Source organism: Girardinichthys multiradiatus, chromosome 11, assembly GCF_021462225.1.
Source record: "Girardinichthys multiradiatus isolate DD_20200921_A chromosome 11, DD_fGirMul_XY1, whole genome shotgun sequence".
NCBI lineage: Eukaryota > Metazoa > Chordata > Actinopteri > Cyprinodontiformes > Goodeidae > Girardinichthys > Girardinichthys multiradiatus.
In genome coordinates, this window is record NC_061804.1 from 20,788,724 (window position 1) to 20,811,691 (window position 22,968).

The 22,968-nt window shown below is 41.5% G+C and overlaps 2 protein-coding genes across 2 annotated transcripts; both read right to left on the reverse strand.

The window, feature by feature from the left end:
* Positions 1-1,086: 1,086 nt before the first annotated feature.
* On the reverse strand, positions 1,087-2,055 carry LOC124876927 (olfactory receptor 2A12-like). Its single transcript, XM_047379983.1, has one exon. It carries the CDS (start codon positions 2,053-2,055, stop codon positions 1,087-1,089), a length of 969 nt encoding a protein of 322 aa, XP_047235939.1.
* Positions 2,056-18,829: 16,774 nt separating this feature from the next.
* Positions 18,830-19,916, reverse strand: LOC124876831 (olfactory receptor 6C4-like). The gene has a single exon (XM_047379842.1). The coding sequence runs from the start codon at positions 19,914-19,916 to the stop codon at positions 18,930-18,932; it is 987 nt and encodes a 328-aa protein (XP_047235798.1). The 3' UTR covers positions 18,830-18,929.
* Between the last annotated feature and the right edge of the window lie 3,052 nt (positions 19,917-22,968).

Below are 22,968 nucleotides of genomic sequence, written 5' to 3' on the forward strand. Positions count from 1 at the left end.
AGGCGGAAGAGGGAGAAAAGAAAAACATAATACAAAAACCAAAATAGAAAAATCTAAGAAAAAGGTACACAAACACAAAGCCACAAACAAAGTCCAAAAATGTCACTCCGTGACAGTTTCTCCTTCATTCAGCTTCTAACAAAAAATTAAAACCAAGTAAAATGTTATTGTAAACCTTCCTTGTTTGATTCACCATAATTTACATTAAATCAAAACCTGGCCTAGACAAAGAATATGTCCTATGTTATCTTAATTTGAAATGACTTAGAAACCGCAGCTGTCTTATGAAAAATAGAATATTTTGGGTGTGGGCTAATGCCTCCAATGTTTCAAGGCCCTAAAAACACCTCTGGGTTAACATATAAGCCACTTAATCAGACGTTATTTCAGTTAAAACCTTTTACCTCGAATACTTAGATGGTTTGTTGCTACCAAAACATTTATAGTTCCACAGTCCCCTTTTCCATACACTCACTGGCCACTTTATCAGGTACACCTTGCTTGTTCATGGTTGGATGTCATTAGTGTACATTAAATTATTATTTTCAACAACACATTCTGAGGTGTTTGAAGCTTTATGACATGGTGCATTATGCTGCTGGAAGCATTCATCAGACGGTGGGTACCCTGTGGGATGGACAGGGTCTACATTGATACTCAGGCTGTGGCATATAAATAAGGTTTAAATGATACTTCGGAGCCCCAAGTGTGCCAAGAAAATATTTCTGACACCGTTACACCATCACCATTGAAATGTTGGTACAAGGCACTTTGGATCCATGCTTTCATGTTCCTCATAACCATCATGTATTACTCATGAGCAGAGCCATAACCTTGCTTGTATGTGAGAAACTAAGAAAAGTCGCACCAAAAAGCTCATTAAAATTGCTGTTTTCCTTCTTTAGTCAAACAAAGCCAAGAACATATGATTTGTGTTTTACATATATGATCAAATAAATTTTACAAAACTTCAACAAAACAGTTTGAACAAACATTTTTCTGTTCTCTATTTATTTGCCTCTCATATATTCATAAAAGGTTGTACAACAAACCATAATGTAATAAAAAAAACTGGAAGACTGGATCTTACTTAGCAATGACCTTGGCTTGCCGAGTAAAGTTTAATATTCTTTTCAATGATAATCGGATTTCTTGTGTATACAAAACATAAATGATTGGGTTCAACAGGGGTGGAAATACTGAGGTCAATGACAAGTTAATGATCCTGGCATTTGGATGTATGTCTGGACCTAAAGTAAATGTTATTAATATGGGGATGAAATAGATAGCCACTAATGAAAGATGAGCTGTGCAGGTTTTTAGTGCCTTCACCCTTTCTTTAGCTGCAGCGACTTTAACTAAAGCATATCCAATGCAAACGTAGCTGGATAAGATGAAACCCATAGGAAGCCAAAGAATAAGAAATGGCAACAGAAAACCAATGACTAAATTGGGAAAATTGTCATTGCATGCAAGTTCAAATATCTTGCCATGGTCACAGAAATAGCTGTTAATAACCACAGATTTACAGAAGGATAGTCTTGTAAGAAGGCCAACTGCAATGAGCACAGCTAATACAGCAAACAGCCAAAAAGATGCAATTAAGGAAAACATAATTTTATGAGTAACCTTCACTGGATAGTGCAGAGGAAACATTATTGCCATTAGTCGATCATAGCAGAGAGCAACTAGATTAAGAGCCTGCATAGACAGGCAGGTATAGCAGAAAAACAGGAATGTCAAACATTCATTGTAGGGGACATAATAGTGATTAAGCAAAAATATGTCAAGAAGCTTTGGAACCAGAGCACAGCTACCTAGCAGGTCCACAAATGCAAGATTAAAAACTGCAACATACTTTGGAGTTCTAAGATTATGATCCAGATATATTAAAGCCATTACAGATGTGTTTCCAAGCACTGAAATAATAAAGACAAAGAAGAGAAAGACGTAGTAAAACATAATGTTAGGTAAGCCAATAAATCCACTTATTATAAAGTATGCAGGGTGCACAAAAGATACATTTTTTCCAAAAGCAGAATTGTATAGCTCCATTGTGAGAATATTGTCATGCCTGGTGTGTCCTCAGTTGTATCGCTACAGGCATTAGTACAGATATTAGACCTACTCTGCCATCAGCTGCAGGGCTCTAAGAAACTTTATCTGTTTTCCAGGACTTGGTTTTCTGTTTGGTCCCTTGCGTGCACAATTATTCAAATACAGTTTGTTAGTTTATGATGTGATGCGGTGTTGTTTTTGTGCTTACTATCTAATATAGAGGCATTCTTTTCTTGTATTTTTGAAGAATATGAAGACTTTGTCATAATAATTTAAGAAACATTTTTTGCCATTTTTCCTGAGACATATTCACAACATAAACCATATTGACTTTAATCATCATAAAATATTTAAATCTGAATTTAAAAGCATGTGGCAAATGAATTTTGTGGTTCAGCCTGAGATTTATAAGGTAATCAATAACTTAAACAAAAGGAGCCTCTGGATGCAATGTCTCTTCAAATTGACACCTGTTTTTCCTAGTGTCATGGAGTGACATTTTGGACTTGTTGGTTTATTTTGTAATTTTGATTCTCCTTATGGCTCTTTGTTTATTTCTTAAGTTATTGTTTCTATGTTCCCCTCTAGTTTCTCTGTTTACTTTAGTTCATAGTTATTCTAGTTCTTTATTTCCTCCTCTGATTTATTCTCTTGCTTAGTTTGTGTTTTCTGTTTTAGTCCTTTCACCCATCCTCAGCCTTTGTATTTGTTTCACCTGTTCCTTGTCACACCTGTTCCCTGTTTCTTTGATTACCTGCCTTTTGTTCCCCTCTCTGTGCTCTGTGTATATTAGTTGTTCTGTTTGTTTAGTTCCTCGCTGGTTCCTTGTTTCTATGTCGGTGATGTCTATGCTTCGTTTATGCTACACTACGTTTCTATGTCTATGCTTTGTCTATGCTTCGTTTAAGCTACGTGTACCATGACTATGTTTTGTTCATGCTTCGTTTTGCCATACTACCTGGAGTGTGGAATAAATCATGATGCGGCTACTGAGCTCTGTTCTGCCTTTTGGTCCGACCCACAGTCCTCCCCCGACATTAGGAACCAGCCAAAAAGAGGACCAAGCAGAACCAGAGATGATTACCTTGTTTGAGTATTTCCGACGTGCCGCGGAGAAGAGCCTTTTTTGGAGCCTACCTTTTGGAGTTGCCTGCAGCGCACTCTCCCAGTTCGGAGCCTGCCCCATCTCGTCGGAGATGTCGCCGGCGCCCCAAGCAGTCCGCAGCAGCAGCAACACCTGAGCTCGTCACGTCCACTGCTGCAGCAACGCCTGAGCTCTTCACGCCGCCGTAGCAGCAGCAGTAGCAGCACCTGAGCTCGTCATGCCCTCTGCTGGTCTCCGGTCGTCGGTGCGACCCCCTGCTCCGCCATGGGTTCAGGCCGGGTTGCAGGAAATGAAGAACGAGCTTATGAAGTCACGTTGCCTAGAGTGTGTTCCTCATTTGATTAGCAATCCTCAGGATCTGGTTGACGTGCACACTATCTTACTAGATGAGTTTCTTGCAGAGGGATGGCTAGATGCTCCAGCTCCACTCTCCGCTGGAGGTCCCTTCGATCCTCTTCTCGTGGCCGTTAAGGCAGCCATGCCTCTGGACTCACAGCATGCAGCTAATCCTACAGAGCCTCAGCCGGCCGCCGCCGGATCTACAGAGCCTCAGCCGGCCGTCGCCGGATCTACAGAGCCTCAGCCGGCCGCCGCCGGATCTACAGAGCCTCAGCCGGCCGCCGCCGGATCTACAGAGCCTCTGCCGGCCGTCGCCGGGTCTACAGAGCCTCAGCCGGCCGTCGCCGGATCTACAAAGCCTCAGCCGGCCGTCGCCGGATCTACAGAGCCTCAGCCGGCCGCCGCCGGGTCTACAGAGCCTCGTCATGACACGGAGGAGCCCGTGGGCGGGCTGCCTCCATTCCCACACCATGCTTCGGTGGAGCCCATGGATGGGCTGTCTCCAAGACCTGGTCCTGAGCACCTGCTCAGTTTCCTCTGGGGGGTGTTACTGGAGATACGGACTGACTTTTTGACTTTGATTGACACACCAGAGCCTGACTCTTTGCCTGACTGTTTGCCGGACTCTTTGCCGGACTCTTTGCCGGACTCTTTGCCGGACTCTTTGCCGGACTCTTTGCCGGACTCCGAACCGGACTCCAAACCGGACTCTTTGCCGGACTCTTTGCCGGACTCCGAACCGGACGCAAGGGCCAAGTCTTCAGGGTTTCTGCCTGGGTCCAAGTTGGACGCCAGGGCCAAGTCTTCAGGGTTTCTACCTGGGTCCAAGTTGGACGCCAGGGCCAAGTCTTCAGGGTTTCTGCCTGGGTCCAAGTTGGACGCCAGGGCCAAGTCTTCAGGGTTTCTGCCTGGGTCCAAGTTGGACGCCAGGGCCAAGTCTTCAGGGTTTCTGCCTGGGTCCAAGTTGGACGCCAGGGCCAAGTCTTCAGGGTTTCTGCCTGGGTCCAAGTTGGACGCCAGGGCCAAGTCTTCAGGGTTTCTGCCTGGGTCCAAGTTGGACGCCAGGGCCAAGTCTTCAGGGTTTCTGCCTGGGTCCAAGTTGGACGCCAGGGCCAAGTCTTCAGGGTTTCTGCCTGGGTCCAAGTTGGACGCCAGGGCCAAGTTTTCAGGGTTTCTGCCTGGGTCCAAGTTGGATGCCAGGGCCAAGTCTTCAGGGTTTCTGCCTGGGTCCAAGTTGGACGCCAGGGCCAAGTCTTCAGGGTTTCTGCCTGGGTCCAAGCTGGACGCCAGGGCCAAGTCTTCAGGGTTTCTGCCTGGGTCCAAGTTGGACGCCAGGGCCAAGTCTTCATGGTTTCTGCCTGGGTCCAAGTTGGACGCCAGGGCCAAGTTTTCAGGGTTTCTGCCTGGGTCCAAGTTGGATGCCAGGGCCAAGTCTTCAGGGTTTCTGCCTGGGTCCAAGTTGGACGCCAGGGCCAAGTCTCTGAGGATCTCGCCACGTCATACACTGCCTGACTCCTCGCTTCGTGGGTTTGCCTGGCATCTCCGCTGTCGGACTCCAGGCAGCCTGCATCCTCGACGCAGACCTCCGAGGCGCCTGCATCCTCGCCACAGACCTCCGAGACATCGGCTCCTTCATCGCTGGCTACTTCGTCACTGCCGGCCTCCGGATCATCAACCACTTCGATGGCTACTTCGTCGCAGGTCTCCGGATTATCGGCCTCCTGGATTTTGTTATGCGCCCCTGGAGATTATGGACTTTGGTTTTGTTGTTTTGTTTATTGGGAGTTATTTTTGTTTTGGACTCTGGCCCTCCTCCCAAGGCCCCCCTCCGCCCACCCTGGTTTGGTGGTTTGTGTTTTGGACTCTTACCCTCCTTCCGGGGCCCCCTCCGCCCGCCCTGGTCGGGTTGTTTTGAACTTTTGTTTTAGTCTCCAAGTGGTCGTCTGGAATCCAACCTTGAGGAGGGGGTTATGTCATGGAGTGACATTTTGGACTTGTTGGTTTATTTTGTAATTTTGATTCTCCTTATGGCTCTTTGTTTATTTCTTAAGTTATTGTTTCTATGTTCCCCTCTAGTTTCTCTGTTTACTTTAGTTCATAGTTAATCTAGTTCTTTATTTCCTCCTCTGATTTATTCTCTTGCTTAGTTTGTGGTTTCTGTTTTAGTCCTTTCACCCATCCTCAGCCTTTGTATTTGTTTCACCTGTTCCTTGTCACACCTGTTCCCTGTTTCTTTGATTACCTGCCTTTTGTTCCCCTCTCTGTGCTCTGTGTATATTAGTTGTTCTGTTTGTTTAGTTCCTCGCTGGTTCCTTGTTTCTATGTCGGTGATGTCTATGCTTCGTTTATGCTACGCTACGTTTCTATGTCTATGCTTTGTCTATGCTTCGTTTAAGCTACGTGTACCATGACTATGTTTTGTTCATGCTTCGTTTTGCCATACTACCTGGAGTGTGGAATAAATTATGATGCGGCTACCGAGCTCTGTTCTGCATTTTGGTCCGACCCACAGTCCTCCCCCGACACCTAGAATACACAAAATATAGTCTTTTGTGAAGACTCATTTACATGTGGGGACAGCACAGCATCGAATTAAACTGTACAATTGAATCAACATTGCGTAAGCACAGTAAAATATTTCAAATCGAGTTTGATATGTAGTTTTTGAACACTTAATATTTTAATCACTTGCCAATCCCCAAGTCTACAACGTGCTCAAAGTGGTGGGGGCTTCTTCAATGGTAATTTAGCAAAATTAAGTCATGCTGACAACCTCCTGATTATTATTTCATGAGACATACTTATACCCTTGATAGAAATAACAGTACAATTTTAATATCAAAATATTTATTGACATTAAGTTATCAAAATACCCTTCTTTATTTGCTAAACTTAGATTATTTGTTCTTCACGGCATTACCGGTGAGGACTGGCACATCATAGGTATCCTGGATATACAAAAGAAATCTATTGATGTGGGCAAGAGTGTGACTAGGGTCAGAAGATCAGATAGTAATTGCTCAAGTATTGTTTTTTGATACTCTGTGGCCCCTGGGCTGGTCTTTAGAAAGGGTTTACAAGGACAGGAGCACAGGGCCCCAAGTTTTTCATTGTTTTTTTTGTTTTTTTTATGAAAGTTAGCTCGGAAAACAGTTTGGGTCAACATTTTGCAAGGATGATGATATTTCGCAAAACAGTGCTGTTTTAACCCATGCATGCATTAATTTGTGCCCTCAGACTTGTGGGTCAATCCTGGCTATCAATTTTCTGTCAGTTGCAAGAGTACAAGAAATCTGTGTTGTTTCAGGGCATCAAAACTGGCTCCAGCCCCAGGGCCCCTATCCTTATAAAGCTGGTCCTGCACAGTTCCCACAGCTGCTCCCATTTGTGCTAGCTACTTTTGGCTTATTGGCTTCATAATATGCCCGTTTAACATCAGTTTGACTTGTTGAAAACTTTGCTCCTGTGCCACTCCCCAGATCCACATTACATATTTTTTAGCAGGCAGTTGATAGGCTACAATAACAGATGAGGTCATGCAGAAACAATCTCAGGTAATTAATGATGCCAATAACATGGCAGCTTGATAATGTCTTCACAATTGCAGTACAGCATTTGTAGGATTGGGCATTTCTCTGATGACTGTTTTCTAGATTGGTCTTGATGTAAAGTTACATGAAGATAAATGCAAAATAATGGTTTCAGAGTTTCCAAAACTGATACTTTTCTTAGTTGAACTTCAAACCAGGTGCTCTGATGGTTTCCATAACTGCTATGAGATTTCTATCATGGTCCTCTTTATCTATCATGAAAACAGGATTTCATTCAACACAACCACTCTTCCTGCATGATCCTTTAAAAGATAGGTAATTGTCTCTTGGAATATTTCTGGAGCTTAATGAATCAAAAAGGGCAGCCTATGGGACAGAATCAGCCCGCCTGATTATTATTTCATGAGACATACTTATACCCTTGATAGAAATAACAGTACAATTTTAATATCAAAATATTTATTGACATTAAGTTATCAAAATACCCTTCTTTATTTGCTAAACTTAGATTATTTGTTCTTCACGGCATTACCGGTGAGGACTGGCACATCATAGGTATCCTGGATATACAAAAGAAATCTATTGATGTGGGCAAGAGTGTGACTAGGGTCAGAAGATCAGATAGTAATTGCTCAAGTATTGTTTTTTGATACTCTGTGGCCCCTGGGCTGGTCTTTAGAAAGGGTTTACAAGGACAGGAGCACAGGGCCCCAAGTTTTTCATTGTTTTTTTTGTTTTTTTATGAAAGTTAGCTCGGAAAACAGTTTGGGTCAACATTTTGCAAGGATGATGATATTTCGCAAAACAGTGCTGTTTTAACCCATGCATGCATTAATTTGTGCCCTCAGACTTGTGGGTCAATCCTGGCTATCAATTTTCTGTCAGTTGCAAGAGTACAAGAAATCTGTGTTGTTTCAGGGCATCAAAACTGGCTCCAGCCCCAGGGCCCCTATCCTTATAAAGCTGGTCCTGCACAGTTCCCACAGCTGCTCCCATTTGTGCTAGCTACTTTTGGCTTATTGGCTTCATAATATGCCCGTTTAACATCAGTTTGACTTGTTGAAAACTTTGCTCCTGTGCCACTCCCCAGATCCACATTACATATTTTTTAGCAGGCAGTTGATAGGCTACAATAACAGATGAGGTCATGCAGAAACAATCTCAGGTAATTAATGATGCCAATAACATGGCAGCTTGATAATGTCTTCACAATTGCAGTACAGCATTTGTAGGATTGGGCATTTCTCTGATGACTGTTTTCTAGATTGGTCTTGATGTAAAGTTACATGAAGATAAATGCAAAATAATGGTTTCAGAGTTTCCAAAACTGATACTTTTCTTAGTTGAACTTCAAACCAGGTGCTCTGATGGTTTCCATAACTGCTATGAGATTTCTATCATGGTCCTCTTTATCTATCATGAAAACAGGATTTCATTCAACACAACCACTCTTCCTGCATGATCCTTTAAAAGATAGGTAATTGTCTCTTGGAATATTTCTGGAGCTTAATGAATCAAAAAGGGCAGCCTATGGGACAGAATCAGCCCGCCAGTGTTGTAAATATTGTAGTCCTCCTCCATAATTCCTGATTACTGCTTTAGTCATGTGGGACAGGCTGTGATATTTGTGTTCTGATATACCTGTGATATCCCCTTCTGTCTCTATCCTGAATTGCAAAAAAGTGCTATATGTCTCCATACATGTAAATCGTTTTTCCTCTTCAGTGTTTCTTCAGTGTTTGCATATCCAGTAATGGTCCATGGGAAACATACTAGCCTTCATCGCAGTCTGTGTTTATAGTTTTAACTGCTCTTGATCAGATTTTTATCAATAAGATGCACTACAGAGGCGTAAAATATACATGAAGGGGCTAATTATAGGCTATACCTCTTTACTAATCACATAAAAGCTGACTTGTTCACAACTTTGTCTGTCTGGTTAAGCTTTGTAGTAGTCCAATAGTGGACTACTACAAAGCGTTGTTTCCAAGCTATTTTTTTAAATATGTAAGAGCACAGGTAAATTTTTGTGGTCTACCTTTTTTTATCCAATACTTTAGAAATTTAAATGTGCTGTTTTGCTGTGTCCAACCATGGCAGCAAAGGCACATTGCAAGGGGCTTTGTTATTTGTTTATTCTCAACAATCCCGCCACATTCAAAGAAAAATCCTTTGCATTTGCAATCAGGGCATCATGGCAACGTGGAGCCAAATATCATAAAAGCCAGATATATGTGTAGCTTGCTTTCTTTTTGGGGCTTTCCACTTTTGATCAGATATTAAAAGCCTCTTCGAGTTTAAAAAAGTTAGTCAGTCATTTTCTACCACTTATTCCATAGTGGGTCACGGGGGAGCTGGTGCCTATCTCCAGCAGTCTATGGGCAGGAGGTGGGGTGCACCCTGGACAGATTGCCAGTCCATCGCAGGGCAACACACAAACAACCACACTCATACACTTAAGGGCAATTTAGAGTGCCCAATTAACCTAACAGGCATGTTTTTGGACTGTGGGAGGAAGCCGGAGTACCCGGTGAGAGCCCACGCATGCACAGGGAGAACATGCAAACTACATGCAGAAAGACCCCCGGCCAGGAATTGAACCCAGGACCTTCTTGCTGCAAGGCAACTGTTTTATCAGTACAAAGTAAAAACTGTATCAGCTCTACTTTTACAGATTTGTCCAGTTCTGACCAAAAGCACAGTCACGCAAGAAGTGGCTTTTCAGTACTTGTACTTGTCGTCATTTTCCATTTATCCAGGACCAGGTCGTGGGGGTAGCAGTCAGGCACTGCAGAGATGCCCAGACTTCCCTCTCCCCAGACACCTCCTCCAGCTCCTCTGGGGGAAACCCGAGGCGTTCCCAGGCCAGCTCAGTGACCCTCCTGCGGGTCCTGGCCCGTTCCCCTGGGCCTTCTTCTGGTGGTACCGTCCTGGAACACCTCCCGAGGTTCCATCTGAAACAGATGCCTGAAATACCTCAATTGACTCCTCTCAATGTGGAGCAGCAGTTTTAGTCCAAGCTCTTCCCAGACGGCAGAGCTCCTTACCCTATCTCTGCAGAGGAAGCTCATATCAGCCGCTTGTATCTGAGATCTCGGTCTTTCAGTCATCAAAAGGTTTGTGCCTATAGGTGAGGGTATGAACTTAGACTGACCACTTAAATTGAGAGCATCGCCTTCTCGGCTTTTCATCACAACGGACCACCGCGGTGTCCTCGTTGCTGCGGGCCCCTAATAAAGGGCCCTGACTCCATACTCCGGGAGCGTTGCCCACAGGGCACCACAAGGGACACGGACGAATGCCTCCCCCCTTTCTTTTGCTTCCCCAGACCCAAAGTGTTGAGTCAGAGGTTCGTAAACAGGTGATGTTAGGAGGGAGGACCATGTGTAGTGTTATGTCAGAGGTTTTTGAGAAGAGTATCTGTTGAAAACATGAAAATGAGTGGGTGATTTTTAGATTAGGGGAGTTTTTAGAGGAAAGCTATCAACCTTTGAGTTTCATAGGGGTATGGGTTAGGGTGGTGAAAATAAAATAACTGACAGCTTCTGTGAACACCAGTATCTTGTGGGGAGGAGTTATATACGGCTTCCACCCAACTCATCTACATGGGACCATATAAGGTCAAGACATTTACAATAGGAAAACAAAGAGCATTGTTTTTGTCCATAATCTATACAAGCTTTGCCTATTACTTCAAAATCCAAGTTTTTGATTAACTTCTCTTGATCTAGTGAGGAACAAAAGACAAACACCTGTTGTACTCACAAAGCAAAACTGTGTAATCTGTAATAGTACTGTCCTACTAAGGACTACTTTTATCTGAGGAAACACTTTTGTGACTATTTGAAAGACTGGAAAATAAATGCAGATGTCCGTAAAAGACTAGTAATATGGGTTTCCCAAACTAAATAAGTAAAAAAGAATGTGAGCTATTTTAAAAAGTAGCGTTTTAGTTATGGTAGTGAATGAAAAAAGCAATGAGATAAGACTTTGTCTCTGCTGAACTCTTGTCCAGATGTGGAAATCCAGATGTAGGTCAATATTTGTCTTAAATTAACACACTTCTATATTTAGAGAGAGGGACTTTTTTGATAATTTCAAGTTAATATGTCAAAAGTTTATATTAAATTATAGATGTTTAATCTTAAAAGTTAAAAACGTCTGTGAGCTTTTTCCCTTTCATAATGGCTTCTTTTGGATTTCTAAGGGACCACACAAGTTCAGACTGGAGGTAGTTCAACATGTTCAACACTGCTCTCCCTGTTGCCTTCTGGCAAAAAGTTACAGCAGCTGCAAATGCAGAACAACCAGATTCTTCAATAGCTTCATCCCACAAATCATAGGACTGATCAGTTCCCAATAATCCCTCCTCCCATACATACACTTGTCACTTTACATGGTCACTGTGAACTCTGTTACAACTCATCCAGCTGCTACAGATACTTGCATTATTCATGTTGCCTTACATATACTTTTCTCTCGATTAATTAATTTTCTAATATATTTCATTATCTGCCACATGCTTTCCTGTTGTTGCACATTCTCATATTTATACTGCTGTGCTTTTACTTGTTTTTCCTGTGTTTGTTTGTTTCTTTTTTTATTGGGAGCCTAGCAACAAAATCTCGCTCAAATGTACATAGTTGAATGTGTAGTTGAATGAAAATATGAGTATATATTAAGTAATATTTATTGTCCCATAATCTATACAAGCTTTGCCTATTACTTCAAAATCCAAGTTTTTGATGATCTTCTCTTGATCTAGTGAGGAACAGAAGACAATCACCTGTTGTACTCAGAAAGCATCAAACTAAAGACTGAGCTACTGTTTATCACAAAACAATACTCTCAGTTTTCCTATTGTAAATGTCTTGACCTTATATGGTCCCATGTAGATGAGTTGGGTGGAAGCCGTATATAACTCCTCCCCACAAGATACTGGTGTTCACAGAAGCTGTCAGTTATTTTATTTTCACCACCCTAACCCATACCCCTATGAAACTCAAAGGTTGATAGCTTTCCTCTAAAAACTCCCCTAATCTAAAAATCACCCACTCATTTTCATGTTTTCAACGGATACTCTTCTCAAAAACCTCTGACATAACACTACTCATGGCCCTCCCTCCTCACGTCACCTGTTCACGAACCTCTGACTCAACACTTTGGGTCTGGGGAAGCAAAAGAAAGGGGGGAGGCATTCGACCGTGTCCCTTGTGGTGCCCTGTGGGCAACGCTCCCGGAGTATGGAGTCAGGGCCCTTTATTAGGGGCCCGCAGCAACGAGGACACCGCGGTGGTCCGTTGTGATGATGGGGAAGCAAAACAAAGGGGGGAGGGGGCTCTGAGTTGGCACGCTGAATGAGAAAGATGAGGTTGGTAGTGGGTTCAGTTACAGAATAACGATTTTCTCCAAATCCCTCAATAACTATTGCTCCAAGATGACTTGTCAAAAAGTGTTTTTGTCATGCATTGTTTTAGAAAAGCTTAAGGCAACTAAAATTATCACTTGTTTTCCAATTTGAGTTGAACTCTCATGAGTTCAAACCAAAACTTCTAGCTGTAGTATCAATTTCTAATTTGGAAACAGTATACTGAGAGTTCATAAAGTGTCCGATAATTCCATATTTGTCTTGTTCTATTTATATCTTTTCTTTGGATTACTCAAACATTTTAGCAGAGGAAGGCCTTGGTGTTGAGTTCTTTCTTATGTTGATGCTGGAGTGGAAGGTTCTGTTCATTCTAACTCAGTAGGCAAGCACAATCTTTATTTACTTTTAGTCTTTAATTTTTGTACTGGTTGAAACTTGCTCATATATTCAGCGAATAGGTCCTGCATTAAAGCAAAATGAACTTAACATTCTGTAAGGTTACACAGTTCATTTTATCAGGATTTCATGTGACAGGCCTGCACTAAGTTGAAGTGGAAAGATCGCATGTTCTTTTAGATGTATAAACATCTGAAAAATGTGGCATGAATTACATTCAGTCTCTTTTACTCTGATATGCCCAAATAAAGTCCAATCTAACTAATTGCTTTCATAGGTTCTCTAATTAGTAAACAGAGCCCCCTGTGTATAATGTATTCTAACTATAGATCCAACAGTTCAGTGGAGAATTCAGAGGTTTCTTAGAATATTAATGAACAAACAGCAGCTCTAATTACATGATTGCTAGTTTTCACACACTCGATGTGGGGACTCTGAATCAGAAGGATGAGGTTGATAGGGAGTTCAGTTACAGAATAATAAAAAATGTTTTAGAAAAGCTAAAGGTAACTGTCAGAATCATGGGTTTGGAGATAGGACCAGAGTGCAGAACATGGCGAGGAGGCCGCATGGTGAGTAGTGTTGGGACCATACAGCCATGGATTTCGACACCAAACTCCGGTACATACTTTTCTGGAACTTTTCAAAATAAAGTGCATTAACCTTCTTCCGGCACAGCCAGAAAAGGGGATAACTGCGGACTTCCTGTGGCGCCATTACCCAAATAAAAGCACAACTCCGAAGGGGGAAGGGGGGCAGCAGAAGATGTCCCAGTGATGCCACTGCCTGTATAAGACCCCCACCCTTCCCACAAGTCTTTCTCTTTCCACACGCCTCCGAGGAGGACGGTTCAGGAGAGGCCCAGCGCACGAATGTCTTTTGCTAGTAAAAAGACATAAATTCATCGGATCCAAGGAAGCCATAAGATCATCGATCATATGCAAAGTTAAGTAGAATGAAATACTGTCTGTGTATCCGGTATTTTCATTCATGAACGCGGATAATTAAGGTACAAGCATTGCTGACTGTCTCTCCGAGGCCCCACAGACTCAAACGGTGTTCAAGAGAAGCCCCGGCCTGAAGGAAGACGGCAGAGACCGCAGCGGACAACGTTCGTTCTTCATCCAGGAAGTTAGCTGGAACCTAACCCTATCATTCACAGAGCGAACGCAGAAGTTCCGCTTGTTGACTGTGGACGTTTATCCGAACTTCATCGCCCTTGGACAACGTTTGCTCACCATGGTCAGAGGTTAGGTTTGGGCAGATTAACAGATAGGTTTAACGTTTTCATGTCATGAAGTTTTGTTTTGTGGAACCTGGCTACCTTTAGCACTAGTAGGCTAGCTACGGCACGCGTCGGTTCTGTTTCTTTGTATGTTTAAAAGCTAAGATAAATTTTATTTAAAGGGTGGTTTTAACCAGAACATTGCTCATAACGCGCCGTCCGCGCTTATGCATTCTAACCCTTTTATTAACCTGGTATGTTAAAGGTATGTGTTGATTCTGGTGCTAAGCTATCTGCTTCTTGCTAGCTTAACTGCTAACGGTAAGAACACGTGGGTGCTAGCATTAAGGCTAGTCTACAGAAAGGTTGTTGGTTTTCAAGCTAGTGGATAATAGTCCCTGAACATCATTTACTAGAGTTGATAACTAAGTAAACACCATTAAGCCCCATTTCTCCAGAAAGATTTGGCTCTTTTCCAAAATACTCAATAATATTTCTTCAAATATTATTTCAATAAATAAAGGCAGTTAATTAGACACCGTCATCCAAGAGGTTGGTTTTATTCGGCAGATCATTATTTAAAACATTATTTTATTAAAATAATATTTTACCTGATCTTGCATTGTGAAGGGTTGTCTAAACGTTGCTGATTATTTTCTAAGTTAGTTCCAAAACTAACTTAACTTCACTTCCAGATTCTTCAAGATAATCCTTGGTTCTCAAACATAAACATTGCATGGTAATGTTGCATCACTCTTTTTGGTCATGATTTCCAATCATCTTTAATCAACTTGTTTATATTTTACATAGCCCATTAGTCTTCGTTATTCTTTAATTCTGCTTGGTAGTTTAGTTGGATTGTTTTAGCATAGTAAAGAGTTTGTTGATTGAAATATGTTTGACTTTGAGTTGACTTATTTTTGTTAATAAATTCTTGTATTTTAAGAAATTGTGTGAATTCATTCCATATATGTGCAGAGTTTATGCTGTTCAATAATGTCAGAGCTCGTCTCACACCTTTCTATTTTGTCCTAATACCATCGGCTTACTGGGCTGGTATTCACAGGACAACCCTTAATAGACCGAAATATTATTTGATAAAATATTAATATTAAATAATATTCTCAGATTCATAATTACAACATCAGTGTGGTTTGGCTCATCCACAAAACAGGACATGTCCAGAATGCAATGAACAAACAGGGCTGCAGAGAGAATCATATAGGGCTGACCTTCACTCCATTCAGAATCTGTACAAGTCTAGGGTCAGGAAAAGAGCAGCTAAAATCTCTGCAGACCCCACACACCCTGCACACAAATTGTTTAGGCTTTTACCTTCAGGTCGGCACTACAGAGCGCTGTCTGCTAAAACCAGCCGCCACAGAGACGGTTTCTTCCCCCAGACTGGTGAACTGATGAACACTTGACAGTCCAGAACAACAACATGCATACTTGGAGTGATATAACATTATATTCTATTGTAAAGTCAATTGTGTATATATGTACATTTAAAAAGATAGTCTTTATTATTGAGAGTAAAGTGTACTGGAGTCAAATTCCTTGTTTTTCTGTACAAACTTGGCAATAAAGCTGATTCTGATTCTGATTACAGCTATCAAAGAGTGGACTCATTATCAATGCTTTATTTATAATACTCTTGATTTCCTCCCTATCTCCCCTGTGTTCCTGATATTCCTTTTAGACTGAATTATCTCCCATTCTGGCACTACGTTTACTGGCGGTGAGGAGTGTGACAGCGCATGCGCAACGCGAATCGACTAACTATGTGCTCCACTAACCAGCCTGAGATCACGTGACGCCAAGTCGCTGTTGTAAATTCGTATTCTCATAGAAAATAAATTGTATTCACAAACTCTTATAGCATATTGTATTCATAAAGAATAAACCACAACTGTAAACTTGAACTTTGTGTTTGTAATTTCTTGAAGCTGTAACATTTTAGTCTGTATTCTTATAGAGAAAATATACAATACCTCTTTTGGATTTTACTTATGCACAACTATTGACTAATATGCACACATTTCCATTTTACATACACATTGTTATTGACAGCGTTCTTACCCCATAGGGGACCACCACCCCAGTCTGCCAGTCCAGAGGCACTTTCCCCGACCGCCACGCAATGTTGAAGCGGCATGTCAACCATGACAGCCCCACAACATCCAGAGATATGAGGTACTCAGGGCGGATCTCATCCACCCCCGAAGCCCTGCCACCGCAGAGCTTTTTAACCACCTCTGTGACTTCAGCCCGGGTGATGAAAGAGTCTAACCCTGAGTCCCCAGCCTCTGTTTCCACCAGGGAATGTGGGATGGCAAGATTGAGGAGATCCTCGAAGTACTCCTTCCACCGCCTGATAATGTCCTCAGTCGAGGTCAGCAGCCTCCCACCCCCACTATAAACAGTGTTGGGGAAGCACTGCTTACCCCTCCTGAGGCGCCGGACGGTTTGCCAGAATCACTTCGAGGCCAACCGGTAGTCCTTCTCCATGGCAGTTACTGTACAAAATAACATCTCTAATAAACCATCCAATATCAAATTGTCAGCCTCAAAGTGTGACTTTGCAAAGAGTGGAATGGCAGAAAAGACACAATATTGTGTGATAAGAATGCTTACTTCAGAATTAAAACTAAATTTAGAAAAAAAAACAATAGGCAGGATATTGTTAGCATGTACTTTAGTGTCACATTTAGCAGACGTGTTTCTCAGTTTACTTTAATCACAGAACATCCCATGATAAACGTTACAATAGAATCACAACTCATATATTTGTATCACTTCTGTGAAAACATAATAACTTTAAATGGGAGTAAGTTTTTTTTATTAACCTTGACCATACAGGTCCTTCTCAAAATATTAGCATATTGTGATAAACTTCATTATTTTCCATAATGTAATGATGAAAATTTAACATTTATATATTTTAGATTCATTGCACACTAACTGAAATATTTCAGGTCTTTTATTGTCTTAATACGGATGATTGTGGCATACAGCTCATGAAAACCCAAAATTCCTATCTCACAAAATTAGCATATCATTAAAAGTGTTTCTAAACGAGCTATGAACCTAATCATCTGAATCAACGAGTTAACTCTAAACACCTGCAAAAGATTCCTGAGGCCTTTAAAACTCCCAGCCTGGTTCATCACTCAAAACCCCAATCATGGGTAAGACTGCCGACCTGACTGCTGTCCAGAAGGCCACTATTGACACCCTCAAGCAAGAGGGTAAGACACAGAAAGACATTTCTGAACGAATAGGCTGTTCCCAGAGTGCTGTATCAAGGCACCTCAGTGGGAAGTCTGTGGGAAGGAAAAAGTGTGGCAGAAAACGCTGCACAACGAGAAGAGGTGACTGGACCCTGAGGAAGATTGTGGAGAAGGGCCGATTCCAGACCTTGGGGGACCTGCGGAAGCAGTGGACTGAGTCTGGAGTAGAAACATCCAGAGCCACCCTGCACAGGCGTGTGCAGGAAATGGGCTACAGGTGCCGCATTCCCCAGGTCAAGCCACTTTTGAACCAGAAACAGCGGCAGAAGCGCCTGACCCGGGCTACAGAGAAGCAGCACTGGACTGTTGCTCAGTGGTCCAAAGTACTTTTTTCGGATGAAAGCAAATTCTGCATGTCATTCGGAAATCAAGGTGCCAGAGTCTGGAGGAAGACTGGGGAGAAGGAAATGCCAAAATGCCAGAAGTCCAGTGTCAAGTACCCACAGTCAGTGATGGTCTGGGGTGCCGTGTCAGCTGCTGGTGTTGGTCCACTGTGTTTTATCAAGGGCAGGGTCAATGCAGCTAGCTATCAAGAGATTTTGGAGCACTTCATGCTTCCATCTGCTGAAAAGCTTTATGGAGATGAAGATTTCATTTTTCAGCATGACCTGGCACCTGCTCACAGTGCCAAAACCACTGGTAAATGATTTACTGACCATGGTATCACTGTGCTCAATTGACCTGCCAACTCTCCTGACCTCAACCCCATAGAGAATCTGTGGGATATTGTGAAGAGAACGTTGAGAGACTCAAGACCCAACACTCTGGATGAGCTAAAGGCCGCTATTGAAGCATCCTGGGCCTCCATAAGACCTCAGCAGTGCCACAGGCTGATTGCCTCCATGCCACGCCGCATTGAAGCAGTCATTTCTGCCAAAGGATTCCCGACCAAGTATTGAGTGCATAACTGTACATGATTATTTGAAGGTTGACGTTTTTTGTATTAAAAACACTTTTCTTTTATTGGTCGGATGAAATATGCTAATTTTGTGAGATAGGAATTTTGGGTTTTCATGAGCTGTATGCCACAATCATCCGTATTAAGACAATAAAAGACCTGAAATATTTCAGTTAGTGTGCAATGAATCTAAAATATATGAATGTTAAATTTTCATCATTACATTATGGAAAGTAATTAACTTTATCACAATATGCTAATATTTTGAGAAAGACCTGTATGCACACATATTTTAGCAGGCTCATTATGTTGGATAGGTGTAGCCCTATTTGATGTGTTTTGGAACATAGAAAATCTAATTCAAGGTGTTTTATTGTTTCAAAAGGACATAATTTCGGCATCAGTAAAAGCACTCACTCGTGTAAATTGTCAGAGAAATAAAACACACACAAATAATTGCCCCAATTTTGTGTTATATTTAATATTTCTCATTCCAAAGTTCTTAATATTTTGTCATATTACTTTTCTTATTCCACAGTTAATAGTTTTGCACCAATTTAAGCCTGTATTATTTCTGCACAGTGATCAAACCAAAATGTTGTTTTGCCTTCTCTGCTTTCTTTCTGTGGCTAGAGAAACAATATGGTTCACTTTTATTCCAGTGATACAATTGCTAGCTGCTAGAAAGATTTAAATTTACCCTGCAATTTTGGATTGTCTTCTTTTCCTAACAAGCTTGTTAAAAGATTGTTTTATTTCTTGTGTCTGAAAAACATAAATAATGGGATTCAACATTGGTGGGATTATAGTAGTCAGAGATAAATTTATGATCCTTGCATTAGGATGCATTTTGCTTCCAAATCCAAAAACAAGACTAATGGGGAGAAAATAAATTGTCACTAATGAAAGATGTCCTGAGCAGGTCTTAAAAGCCTTTTTTCGTTCCTGCACTGTGGAAAGTTTTAACAAAGCATAAGCAATACAGCAGTAAGTTGCTAAAATAAATGCTAGGGGAACCCAAAGCATGATAACTGTTGTCAAAACACCGATGACACGACTGGGGGAAACGTCATTACACCCAAGTCGGTACACAGGGCCATGGTCACAGAAATAGCTGTTAATAACCACAGACTTACAGAATGACAGTCTTGTGATAAGGCCAACTATGGTGAGATTAACAGTAATGGCAAAGAGCCACAAAAAAACAATCAAATTTATCATGAACTTTTGGGTCACCTTTACCTGGTAGTGTAGTGGGTACATGATAGCCATCAGTCTATCATAAGACATTGCCACCAGGTTAAAACATTGCATTGCAAGCAGTGTGAAGCAGACAAACATGAAGGTCAAGCATTCATTGTAGGAAATATAGTAATGGTTAAACATAAAGATGTCAAGACATTTTGGTACCACAGCTGTGCTGCTTAAAATGTCAGTAAGTGCAAGACTGAAAACTGCAACATACTTAGGACCTCTCAGAGTATGGTCCAGAACTATTACAGTCAGCACTGTTGTATTTCCCACCACTGAAAGAATATAAACAAAAAACAGAAAGACAAAGTAGTAGTTAATGTAAGGTATGCCAATAAAGCCTGCTATGATAAAATATGCAGGACGAACAAAGGTGACGTTTTCCTCAAGAGCTGGGTTGAAAAATTGCTCGCTTCTGTGTTGATCAGCCATTGTTTTCTGGTCATTGTCTTCTTCAGTGAGCTCTGTTCAGCTGAGAGCTACTGAAATGAAAACATTGCTTTTGTTTTTCTGACTTATAGGAAAGGTTTGCTCCCTTGTGTTTACTGTACAGAAGCTCAAAGCGATGCTCCAAGTCAGTAGGAGTGGAAATATGTTTGTTGTAGAACGATACCTTTTGGGGGGGAGAGGAGGTTTTTTGTTCATAGATAAATAATAATAATAAATAATATTAAATCTGAGTTTTCAACTTTTATCTGAGGGCATCAATGACACACTCATATTTTTGGAAAGCTTTTTATCACAGTAAGAAACTATTGTTTCTTTAATAATTCAAGTAAGAATTGTGGCTAAATATAATCCTTTATATGTGGAAATATATAACTAAATATTTTTAAAAATGTATATTTTTTCTTTCTTAATTATTGTAATACATCCATGTTCAGATGTATTCATTCATTCATATCCTTTATTCAACAAAGAAAAAAAATAATTGAGATTAATACCTCTTTTTGAAGAGTGTCCTGGTCAAGACAACAGAAAAACCATAAAACATACAGCAAGAATCAAAAACAAGACCCAGTACTCAAACACAACAATTTCATAATTCATAGAGTCACCTTGAGATATCACATAGCTTTAGATATTTGGGCAGTTAAAAAAACCCAGTGAGCTAATTTGTCTGTTCTTTAAAACTGACTTAAACAGAGTTGTTCTAGAGAGCTGACTTTTAAGACTTGATGATGTATTGAGAGTGCAGATCATAATAGTTGAGTTTCCTACACATAAATGAGCATAGAGTTGTGCTCATACGTTTACATACACTGGTGGAATTTTTTATTTTTGGCCGTTTTTCAGAAAATATGAATAATAAAACAAAAACTTTTGTTTCACTCACTGTGGTAGTGTGAAGCCATTTATTTTCAAACAACTATATTTCCTCTTTCTGAATCATGATGACAACAGAGGCTACCCCAATGACCCTGATCAGAGGTTTACATGCCCCAGTTCTTCATACCATGCTGTCATGATCTGCTTGTGTTAAGTTTTTAGTCTGAGTTCCTTGTCTGTTGTCCCTACTTCTGCTTCTGTTATTTCCATTCATTCATGTTGATTAGAATTATCATTCATTATTGTGTTTAGATTTCTTTCTTGGATTCCTGTGTTAGATGTTTTAGTTTGTATCTCCTTGTAGATCTGGTTCCTCCCTATTTATGTGCTTTAGCTGGTTCCATTGTTCACCTATTTCTGTTCACTTAGATTTTTTTGTTATTCCTGGATTCCCTGGTCATTTCTTTTTATTAGGCACCCTCCATCAGTTGCCTGCTTTCTCCCCTTCACCAGCTGCTCCTGATTTCCCTCTGATTAGCTCTTGGTGTTCATTGGTCCATTCTGCACCCTACCTCACCATTTATACTCTATACATACTCTCGATGTGTGGTTCCCTTCAGCTGCGGTCCACTGCCGAGGATCACGCATCTGAGGGTCTTGCTGACGCCTCAGGTTTCCATGCTTCTGAGGGTCCTACCAGCATCTCTGGTTCCCACGCCTCCGAGGGTCTGCCCGGCGTCTTGGCGAGGGTTGAGAACGACCAGCCTCCAGCTCCAGGGCCCATCTGTCTGCTCAGTGACGAGGGGTTTGAGGATGAACCACTTCGTGTTCCAGAGCTAGTGGAAAGCACTCCCAAGATCTGGCCAGAGGTCAAACTTCACCCTGGGTCCAAGATTCATGGACAGCCTCCTGACAGGGTTCTTGCCTCTTCCCTGTACCCAATCACAAAATAAGTAACCATAGTTGTTTAAAAATAAATGGTTTACACAATCACTAACCATGAGTGACACAAAAGGTTTTTGTGTAATCATTAATATTCTCTGAAAAATGGCCAAAAATATAAAATTCCACTATGTATGTAAACGTATTAGCACAACTATAAATATGTAGGAAGATTTTAAAAAAAAACACCTCCATCTTCTTCCCTCCCTGTTGGATGGGGTAAGGGGGAGTTAGGTTTAGCCTAAACCAGCTCAGTTATGGTTGAGGTGCAAACACACCCTCCATTTCTGCTACCTGTATGACCCCGTCTCTTTTTCAATGGTTATGGTCAATCTGACAGAGAGAGGTATCCCAATTGTTGTGGTTTTTAGTATAACAATGGCCATCAGTGGGCTCTAGATGGACAAACTGTCTACTTTTAAGGCTAGGCTTAAAACTTTCCTTTATAATAAAGCTTATAGTTAGAGTGGCTTAGGTTATCCTGAGCTATCTCTGTAGTTATGCTTCTGTAGGCTTAGGCTGCTGGAGGACATAATGACCACTTTCACCCTCTTCGCTACATTGTCACACTACTTTCCAATTTTGCATTATTTGCTGTTATTTCAGCTTTTAACTTTATGTTCTCTCTTTTCTCTTCCTAGAAGCTACACCTGGCCTGACTCTGTGTCTACCTGTGACACCTCTCAAACCCCCAGTCGGTCGTGGCAGATGGCCGCTCACACTGAGCCTGGTTCTGATTGGAGGTTTTTTCCTGTTAAAAGGGAGTTCTTCCTCTTCACTGTCGCTACATGCATGCTCAGTATGAGGGATTGCTGCAAAGTCAACGCCAGTGACTGTCCACTGTCTCTACATGCTCATCCGGCAGGAGGGAATGCTGCAAGTCACTGACTGGATGCAATCTGCTGGGTTTCCTTAGACAGAGAAACGTTTTTTGTTCATGTTCATGTGTTGGCGTTATATAAATAAACTGAATTGAAATTGAATTGAAATTGGAGGCTGGTAGAAATGGACAGTTTGGTGTAGCATACAAACTACAGTGATTTACTCAGTAGCTGCAATCAGTCATAAAACGCAGTGCACAATGATACACAGTATCCATTTTTTTAAAATACTGGGCTGTGTTGATGAATAGCAGGTCTCTATAATCCATCAGGGCGAGAAAGGTTGAAGTGATTAGGTGTTTCCTGACTGTCTGTGAATATGTCTGCACTTGTAAGTGCGATTGGGTGAATGTGGCTCTAGTAGTGTAAAGCATTTTGAGTGGTTGTTATGA

Excerpts from the sequence above, each read along its gene's own strand:
- LOC124876927 (XM_047379983.1), bottom strand. The coding sequence starts at position 2,055 with ATGGAGCTATACAATTCTGCTTTTGGAAAAAATGTATCTTTTGTGCAC.
- LOC124876831 (XM_047379842.1), bottom strand. The coding sequence starts at position 19,916 with ATGGCTGATCAACACAGAAGCGAGCAATTTTTCAACCCAGCTCTTGAG.